Here is a 10,253-nt window from a genome sequence, read left to right on the forward strand (position 1 = left end):
CATCTGGCGACTCAAAGTGTGGGCCTCCCAGACTAGCATCAATCGTTACCTGGAAGCTCGTTAGAAATGCAGAATTTCAGGCTCCAGCTCAGACCCACTGAATCAGAAACTGCATCTTAACAAGATCCCCGGTGATTCATATGCACATTAAATTTGGAGAAGCACTGGTCTGAGGCCCTCCTACTCTGCTTGGGCCCATGAGTCCTATCTTTATTGTCACTGCCTGCTCACACCCCAGGCCTTGAGCTGACCTTCCCACCGTGGGGATAAGGACACAACCCCACCAGCCCCTTACTTCCCTACCAGGACCTCTTCCAGGACTGGGGAAGCTAGAGTGGCTCCTGGAGCAGAAAGACACACATAACACTCTCTGAGGAGGTCTACGACCTCTCCTGACAAAGTATTCCATGTTCCACAAGTGGTTCTAGTGCTGAGTCTAAGTTTCCACAACCACAAAAGGTAGCCAATGACATCTACCACCCAGGATGGCTGTGAGGGTAAGTGTGGAACAAGCAAAGACCCTGCCCGGGGCTCAGGGTAGCTGCCTTCTCCTCTTGTCTTCTCTCCACTCACAACTCCTCCTTCACGTCTCTCTAACACTGATGGTCTCTAACACGGATGGTGCCATCAGAGAAGTTGTGTCTCTTTTTCATTTTCTCCTACCAGGTCTCTCTGTCTTCTTCTTTCTTTATTTATTTATAATTTATTTATTTTTGGCTGCATTGGGTCTTCGTTGCTGTGCAGGGGCTTTCTCTAGTGGTGGTGAGCAGGGTCTACTCTTTGTTGTGGTGCGCGGGCTTCTCAGTGCAGTGGCTTCTCTTGTTGCAGAGCACGGGCTCTAGGTACGCGGTCTTCAGTAGTTGTGGCTCGCGGGCTCAGTAGTTGTGGCACATGGGCCTAGTTGCTCCGCGGCATGTGGGATCTTCCCGGACCAGGGCTCGAACCCGCGTCCCCTGCATTGGCAGGCAGATTCTTAACCACTGAGCCACCAGGGAAGCCCCTCTCTCTTCTTTGTTCTCAAACAGTTCACAAAAGTTGCTGACCAAGGCTGACTGTGCCCACCTCCACTGCCACTGGGTGGGTCAGTGCCCACCTCTCCGAACACTGGAAGTCCTCCCCGGCATCCTTGGTCCCACTCTCTAGAAGAATGGGAGGCCCTGTGCGCTCCCGGGCACCCACACCCCTCTGCCTCTCCCAGAGCTCAGGGCCTGGGCCTCAGTGGATGCCAAGAACTGGAACCCATGGCTCTGCTGCCCCCACCCCCTACTACCTGTTTCTCTCCGCTTCTCTCCCATTCCTGCCCAGCCGAGGCCCTTTCAGGAGCCCCTCAGGGTTATTCTCCTCTCCCTGCACACCAGGGCCAACTCAGGACTTGCCGCCCTCCTAGGGAGAGCCCCACACCACCTGAGGGGAACCGTCCTCTACAGGCTGGGCTCCAGATGCACGTGCAGGCAGCAACACTCATGCCCTTACACGTGGGTGCCCCAGAAGAAGGGGGTTTTCCTCCCCCCACCTTAGTTACCCTGCTCCTCTGCAGGTGACTAAGCCACCAAGATCCAGCCAGGGCCTCCCCCTTCTTGGCCTGAGGGCTAGCTCCCCATCCTGAAAAACCTGTCTGGGGGCCTCCCCTGAGGCTGTAGGGCCCAAGGGGCAGGTTGGACAGGATTCCCCTCTAGCCCCTCCCACCCTCAGGACAAAATCAGACACCCCCCGGGGCAGGGCCTCACTTTCCTTAGGAAGCCACAGCCTGCCAGCACCCACCCCAGCTCCCAGCTATGGCATCTCCGCTGCCTGTCCAGACCTTGTCCTTGATCCTGATTCTGCTGGCTGTCCTGGCCCCCGGGGCTGCAGGTTTCTGCCATCTCTGGCCGGGGTGGGGAGGGGCTCGAGGAGGGACTGTGCCTTCCAGGACTGGCCAGTTGGGGTTGGGGGACTGGTGATGGCAGTGACCAGGCATCAGTCACTGGGGCCCAGGGCACACTCCTGGTCCCAGATCCACGTGTGGGGAAGAGTCCAAGGCTATAGATATGGGTGGGGTTGGGCTCTGCCCCCTCCTGGCACCCACGGTCTAGCGGCTTGGTGGAGTACCTAGCTTCTGTAGCTCAAGCCTGCCACCTGGTGGTCTCACAGGCAAAGACTCATGTTCTGCAAACGGACTGCAGAATAGGACTCTTCATCCTTAGAGAGGACCCCCAGGGGTGGGGGGCAGATCTATTGAGAGAGGGATTGATCCTCCCCTGTATTCCCTCCTGGCCCCCCAGCCGATTTCAACATCTCAAGCCTCTCTGGTCTGCTGTCCCCAGCGCTGACAGAAAGCCTGCTAGTTGCCCTGCCCCCCTGTCACCTCACAGGGGGCAATGCCACACTGATGGTCCGGAGAGCCAATGACAGCAAAGGTCTGCTACCCCCTCCCAGGCATCCCCTAGTCCCCAGAGATCCCTTCCCAGGACACCCGGCACCCCTCCTCCCACTCATCCCTTCCTATAGACCCCCTTCTTGGGCCATCCATCCGTCCTCTAAATATTGCCCTTCTCCTTGGGGTCTCCAGAAGCTTGACCCTGCCTCACACCCCCAATTTCCTGCCCAGTGGTGAAATCTAGCTTCGTGGTGCCTCCATGCCGCGGACGCAGGGAGCTGGTAAGCGTGGTGGACAGCGGGTCTGGCTTCACGGTCACCCGGCTCAGTGCATACCAGATGACAAACCTCGTACCAGGAACCAAATACTAGTAAGTACTGGACCCTGGCCTGGGGCATCTGTGGGAGGGCCTACAGGAAGAGAAGCTGGGTCCTGACTTTGGTGTGGGTTGTGGGAGGTGGTCAGCATGGGGGAGAGTGAGGGCACAGCTAAAGGGGTCAAGAATGTACCTCTCCTGGGCACAACAGGAGGCATAGCTGTGAAGGGGGAGGCCTGGGCTCCCTCTTACCCTAAGTCCCAGATACTCACTGAGGATTCTCTCCTCTCTCTCCCAAATCTCACCACAAAAGCATTTCCTACCTAGTGACGAAGGGGGCATCCACTGAGTCCAGTAGAGAGGTCCCAATGTCCACACTTCCTCGTAAGTAACATCTCAGGGCCCCAGAGCCTTTCCAGCCACCCCCATCCCACAGCTGCCCCTCCCTGTGCTCCCTTAGCTCCTTTGCTTACCTCTAGCTTCACACTGAGCCCTTGGCATTTTAAGTGGTTGTTGACTCATCTGCCCGCACCGCTAAACTTTGTGGGTAGCCATTGTGTCCGATTAATTTCTGTATCCTCAGTGCCTAACATAGGAGATGCTTCGTAAATGTTTTTTTGATGGATGTCTGGATCCCTCCAACGAGTCGTTGGTTGGTTGGGTGAATAAATGGGTGAAGGGCTGGCTGGTCGGATGAATGGATGAGGGGTTAGGCTGGGAGCCTTGGGAAGGATGGGGGCCGCTCCTGACCACAACGGCCTCCCTGCTCTCTTCTGACAGGAAGGAAGGCAGAATCTATTGGGCTGGGCATGGCCCGGACGGGGGGCATGGTGGTCATCACGGTGCTGCTCTCTGTAGCCATGTTCCTGCTGGTTCTGGGCTTCATCATCGCTCTGGCACTGGGCGCCCAAAAGTGAGGAGGACAGCACCGGGCAGCAGGCTCCTCTAGGAAGTCCAAGGCGCCGTCCATGTCCCCAGCTCAGGGCTCTGCTTTTGCTCCTGTCTCCTCTGCTGAAAAGACTGCCGGCTCCCAGGCCACAGTCAGCAGGCTCTGGCTCCTCTGGTGCCATCAACTCCCCTCCCTGCCCCTCTCCACTGCAGCCCTTTCCTCCTTCTGTCCCCCTCCTTGTCCCCCAAGGCCTCACCTTGGCCCAACACTCCCTATTATTCCCCTCATCCACTCGTGTCAGAATTGGTTTTCCTCCCATTTCACCTCTTTAACCAATCCCTACCCCTGACAGACAGGAATTTTTCCTTCCCTCAATGAATTTAGTCCCTACAATAAAACCTGATGCCATGTTGCTGTGTGTGTTTCTCTTCAACGGGCTCCACTTTGGGGTGAACCTATAGACTCTATGTCCAGGCTGCAGCTGCTCCCAGTCCTCTCTCTGCCCTGGAACCCCAAAGTTGCTTTTCCCAGGAGGCAGGAAGGGGTGGATGAGATAAGAATCCAAGAGTCAGGGGCTTCCCTGGTGGCACAGTGGTTGAGAATCCGCCTGCCGATGCAGGGGACACAGGTTTGTGCCCCGGTCTGGGAAGATCCTACATGCCGCAGAGCGGCTGGGCCCGTGAGCCATGGATGCTGAGCCTGGGCGTCCGGAGCCTGTGCTCCGCAACGGGAGAGGCTGTGACAGTGAGAGGCCCGCGTACCACCAAAAAAAAAAAAAAAAAAGAATCTTCCTGCCAATGCAGGGGACACGGGTTCGAGCCCTGGTCCGGGAGGATCCCACATGCTGTGGGGCCACTAAGCCTGTGAGCCACAACTACTGAGCCTGCGAGCCACACGACTGAAGCCCGCGTGCCTAGAGCCCGTGCTCCGTACAAGAGAAGCCACCGCAATGAGAAGCCCACACATCACAGTGAAGAGTAGCCCCCGCTCCACACAACTAGGGAAAGCCCGTGTGCAGCAACAAAGACCCAACACAGCCATAAATTAATTAATTAAGTAAAAATAAAAAAGAATCTAAGAGTCAGCGTTCTCAGACTCACACCTGGGCTGTGGGTTTCGCACCTTCCAGAGCAGGCCACCCAAGCAAGGGCCTGGGGTGGGGGTGACGCCGAGGCTGGTGCATCACGTGGGGCCCTGAGGGCCTTTGTGGGGACCAGCAGGACAAGGGGAAGCGCTGGGGGAAACAGAGGCTCTGACCAGGAAAAGACAGAGGGCCACCAGGGTGAGACCCAAGGACAGGGTGCTGGGGGCAAGGGGAGTGAAAAATAGGCAAAGGAGTCTCTAGGAGGAGAGAGCAGAAGTGGAAGAACCCTGCTGGAGGAGGCAAGAGTGGTACCACGGGGTAACGGAGGGAAAAGAGCGGGAGTGCTCATCCTCATTCATTTGTGTCCTCTCCAATATACATTCCTTCTAAGGATCTTTGCCTTGCTCTTAGGGTAAAGACCAAAATCTTTGAGGTGACCTTCAAAGACAGCCCTGGGTCTCTCCCCTAACTGCCCCTCTGGCTCTCACCATGCGCCTTCTAATGTCCTGTGTTTCCTCTTGCCTCAGTGCCTTTGCACAGACTATACCTTAAGCCCAGGCTGCTCTGAAGACTGCCCCCACGCACACTCCATTCTATTTGCATAGTTAAGCCAGCTTCCCCAGAGAAGCCTTCTCTGACCTCCACCCCCCATTAGGTTGTGTTCTCCTATCCCAACTTTCATAGCATTACTATGTTTATTATTACGTTTATGTGATTATTCAATTGTCTCCCCACCAGACTTTATGGTCCCTGGGAGTTGTTGCTTTGCTCCCAAGGGCCTATAGTACCTTTGCGGTGTCTGGGACACAGTGGATACTCAATGAATAAGTGAACGAACGAATGAATTAACAAGCCCCTGAAGAGAAGGCGGGGGCTAGGAAAGTGCCAAAAGTTCTGCAAAAACAATAAAAAAATGACAACAGAGTTAGAAGATGCTGGAACAGTGGTCTAATGATCCCTTTCTAGAGTAATCCAGGAGCTCAGGAGAGGGAGGCAATGGAAGAGAAGAACAACAATATCTATTAAATCCACGAACACTAAGCATTTATTATGTGCCAGGTGCTACTGGAGGTGCTAGGAATAAACTGTGAAAAGACACTGTTCAACCCTCGTGGAACTTACATGGAATTTAGTGGAAGATACAGATTCCCCAAAATGGGAACAAGTAAATAAATAAAACTGTAATAAGTGCTATGATAGATGAGAGCAGGTGAACACTGGGACCCTCCTTAGTTTCAGTGCGCCTGACTTGAGCTGAGGCCTGGAGTCAAGAGGGAGGGTCAGGGAGAATGGTTCAGGCCCTGCTTCCCACCCTAACTGCACCAGCTGAGGGAGGTTTGGTGCCCACCCCTCCTGTATTGTGGGAAGAGCTTCAGACAAGGAGCAAAACTGTGCCGCACATTAGAATCATCCGGGGGGGGGGGGCGGTTTAAAAATCCCAACACCCAGGCCACACCCCACACCAGAATCAGAATTACTGGAGGTGGGATCCAGGCATTAGTACTTTTTAAAGATGCCCAGGGGATTCCAATGTGCAGCAAAGTTTGGATATTACTGACATAAACATTTTAGAAATTGCGGCAAAATGAACATAACATAAAATGTACTATTTTAACCATTTTAAGTGTACAGGTCAGTGGCATTAAGTACACTTACACTGTACAACCACCACCACTATCTCCAGAACCTCATCAGCCCAAATGGAAATTCTGTACTCATTAAATAATAAGTCCCCATTCCCTCCTCCTCTACCCTTGGCAACCACTGTTCTTTATGTCTCTATAAATTTGGCTATTCTAGATATACAAGTGGAATTGTACAAAATTTGTCCTTTTGTGTCCGGCTTATTTCACTTAGCATAATATTTTCAAAGGTTCATCCATGTTGTAGCATGCATCAGAATTTTATTCTTTTTTAAAGTTAAATAATACTCTACTGTATGTATATACCACCTTCATCCACTGATGGACATTTGGGTTTTTTCCACTTTTAGATATTGTGAATAAGGCTGTCGAACATGGGTATAAAGATGTATGTTCAAATCTCTGATTTCACTTCTTTTGGTTATATACCGAGAAATGAGATGGCTAGATCATATGGTAATTCTACATTTTTTTTTCAATTTTATTTATTTTTTTTGGCTGCATTGGGTCTTCACTGCTGTGCACGGGCTTTCTCTAGTTGAGCTGAGTGGAGGGCTACTCTTCGTTGCGGTGCACAGGCTTCTCATTGCAGTGGCTTCTCTTGTTGCGGGGCACGGACTCTAGGCATGCAGGTTTTAGCAGTTGCAGCATGTGGGTTCAGTAGTTGCGGCACGTGGGCCCTAGTGTGCACGGACTTCTGGAGTTGTGGTGAGTGGGCTCAGTAGTTGTGGCTCACGGGCTTAGTTGCTCCACAGCATGTGGGATCTTCCTGGACCAGGGATTGAACCTGTGTCCCATGCATTGGCAGACGGATTCTTAACCGTTGCGCCACCAGGGAAGTCCCTACGTCTTTTGGTTTGAGGGCCTGCAACATTTTACATTCCACCAGTTATTCAAAAGGATTCCAATTTCTCCACATCCTAGTCAACAGCTGCTATCTTCTGTGTTTTGTTTATTTTTATAATAGCTGTCCCAGTCGATGTGTTAGAATTTCATTGTGGTTTTTATTTGCATTTCTCTAATGTTAATGATATAAAAGCACATCTTTTCATGTGCTTATTGGACATTTGTATTTCTTCTCTGGAGAAATGTCTATTCAAGTCCTTTGCCCATTTTTAAACTGTGTTGTTTGGGTTTTTTGATGAGTTGTGGGAGTTCTTTATATATTCTGGATGTTAACCCCTTATCAGAGATACGATTTACATGATATAAACATTCTTAAATGACACACTAATTTTAAAAGGGCTATGGGGGTGGGGTTGGGGGTGTGATGAACTGGGAGATTGGGATTGACATATATACACTAATATGTATAAAATAGGTAACTAATAAGAACCTGCCGTACAAAAAATAAATAAAATAAAATTCAACAACAACCAAAAAAGCGCTATAGGGGACTTACTTCCCTGGCACTCCAGTGGTTAAGACTCTGTGCTCCCAATGCAGGGGGCATAGGTTTGATCCCTGGTTGGGGAACTAAGATCCCCCATGCCACACAGGATAGCCTAAAAAATAAATAAATAAAAGGAAAAAAAATAAAAATAAAAAATAAATAAAAAGGGCTACAAAAGGGTGGATGCATTACAATAACATTTTTTATAAAACAAAAATGAAACACTCATTAGGAAAAAGATTGGAATAATATACATCAGAATGTAATTATTATTATCTCTGGCTGATAACAAGAATGATTTTTATTTTATTGTTTTTTCTTTGTGCTTTCTATACTTCCAAGTTTTATGCATCAAACATGTATTATTTTTATAATTAGATAAATTGTCACAAAATTATTGTTATTATTGATATTAAAGGTAGAGTCCCAGTATATTTTTTAAAAGAAAGCTGTTGTTTTCACCATAGTTAAAACAACATTTATTAAGGGTCTCCTGTGCACCAGGTACTACTCTCAAAATTTCTGGTCGGGACTTTCCTGGTGGCTCAGTGGGTAAGAATCCGCCTGCCAGTGCAGGGGACACGGGTTTGAGCCCTGGTCCAGGAAGATCCCACATGCCACAGAGCAACTAAGCCCGTGTACCACAACTACTGAAGCCCGCACGCCTAGAGCCTGTGCTCCGCAACAAGAGAAGCCACTGCAATGAGAAGCCCACGCACCACAACGAAGAGTAGCCCCCGCTCGCCACAACTTGAGAAAGCCCATGTGCAGAAACGAAGACCCAATGAAGCCAAAGATAAATAAATTATTTATTTTAAAAAAATCTGGTCTAGTAGACAAGCAACAGGCAACACAGTATAGTGTGGATGAGCTCTGATGGGAAAACCCAGTATGCACAAAGGAACCAGAGGGGGCTGCCTCACCCTCTGGCCAAATGTGAACAATTTAAGAATTAAAACAAATAATTACAGTACTGAATTATGATCCACTCTGTAAAATAAGAATCAATCCTTTGGAAAAAAAAAGAATCAATCCTTTGAGTCCATACTGATAACAAATAAACAAAACGAGATAAGGAAAAGCTCTTCTTTACAACAGAATGCCAACTAAATAAATGGAGATGGAATGATTGATTTAGAAAAATCAGGGAATTCCCTGGCGGTCCAGTGGTTAGGACTCAATGCTTTCCTTATCGTGGCCCCGGGTTCAATCCCTGGTTGGGGAACTAAGATCCCACAGTCAAAAAAAAAAAAAAAAAATCATCATTTCACGCCCATGATAGTAATGATGATTGATTTAGGCAAGAATCATAAATGGATGCTAGAATCTGTGGGTCCAAACTTGATGAGAAACAGGATTTTAGATCACTTTAAAGTATCTCCCCACAAATTGCTTACTAATTACAAAAGAAAAAAAAAGGTAACTTCACAGTTGAGAAACATGATGGATACCACAAATAATGAGACAAACTGACATCATGGGCCTCTTGATGTGATGTACTAAGAAGGAAACAACATCACTTCTCTGGTACTGTTGCCAAAAACGCATAATCTAAGTCTAATTATGAGGAAATTAGGGACATTCTACAAAATAAATGGCCTGTACTCTTCAAAAATGTCAATGTTATGAAAGATTTAAAAGTCTGGTGGGGGGATGAATTGGGAGATTGGAATTGACATGTATACACTAATATGTATAAAATAGATAACTAGGGCTTCCCTGGTGGCACAGTGGTTGAGAGTCCGCCTGCCGATGCAGGGGACACGGGTTAGTGCCCTGGTCCTGGAAGATTCACATGCCACAGAGCAGCTAGGCCCGTGAGCCATGGCCGCTGGGCCTGTGTGTCTGGAGCCTGTGTTCCACAACGGGAGAGGCCACAACGGTGAGAGGCCTGTGTACCACAAAAAAAAAAAAAAAAAAAAAAAAAAAAAAAGATAACTAATAAGAACCTGCTGTATAAAAAATAAATTTAAAAAATTCAAAATAATTTTTAAATGAATAAATAAAGTCTGAGAAACTGCTCCAGATTAGATACTAAAGAGACATGAATATTAAATGCCCTGCATGAGCCTGAATTGGATTCTAGACCAGAAAACAAATTAAATAAAGGACACTATTTGGACAATTTGTGAAATCTGAATAGAATGTGTATATTAAACATAGTATTGAACCAGTGTTAAATTTTGATGATTTTCTTGTTTCTGATTTTCTGGTTATGTAAACCAATATCCATGATTTTAGGACATACACACTGAAGTATTTGTGGGTAAAGGGACATGACATCTGCAAATTACTCTCAAACAGTTCAGAAAAAATAATGTATGTCTTACATACACGGAGACAAAAGCAAAAATGTGATGAAATGCTAATAATTGGTATAATTGGTGAGTTACAGGATTTAGGTATACTGGAATTTTTTATAGTATTCTTGGTACTTTTCTGTAAATTTGAAATTATGAAAAACAAAATTTAAATATCACCATTCAAAAAAATAAAATAATAAAAAAATCACCATTTAATCCTTTCTCCACCATATACTCACTGATGTAATCTTGGATACACCATGAAATCT

General features: G+C 48.1%; 1 protein-coding gene across 1 annotated transcript; it reads left to right on the top strand.

Moving 5' to 3' along the window:
- The first annotated feature begins 1,775 nt into the window (after positions 1-1,775).
- Positions 1,776-3,889, top strand: UPK2 (uroplakin 2). Its single transcript, XM_059070100.2, has 5 exons — positions 1,776-1,851; positions 2,262-2,396; positions 2,588-2,726; positions 2,986-3,056; positions 3,453-3,889. Exons 1-5 carry the CDS (start codon positions 1,776-1,778, stop codon positions 3,587-3,589), a joined length of 558 nt encoding a protein of 185 aa, XP_058926083.1. The 3' UTR covers positions 3,590-3,889.
- The last annotated feature ends 6,364 nt before the right edge of the window (positions 3,890-10,253 follow it).

The sequence above is a fragment of the Kogia breviceps genome, chromosome 7 (assembly GCF_026419965.1).
Source record: "Kogia breviceps isolate mKogBre1 chromosome 7, mKogBre1 haplotype 1, whole genome shotgun sequence".
Classification (NCBI taxonomy): domain Eukaryota; kingdom Metazoa; phylum Chordata; class Mammalia; order Artiodactyla; family Physeteridae; genus Kogia; species Kogia breviceps.

Excerpts from the sequence above, each read along its gene's own strand:
- UPK2 (XM_059070100.2), top strand. The coding sequence starts at position 1,776 with ATGGCATCTCCGCTGCCTGTCCAGACCTTGTCCTTGATCCTGATTCTG. Across the intron at positions 1,852-2,261 it reads CCTGGCCCCCGGGGCTGCAG|CCGATTTCAACATCTCAAGC; the intron begins GTTTCTGCCATC and ends CTGGCCCCCCAG. Across the intron at positions 2,397-2,587 it reads GAGAGCCAATGACAGCAAAG|TGGTGAAATCTAGCTTCGTG; the intron begins GTCTGCTACCCC and ends TTTCCTGCCCAG.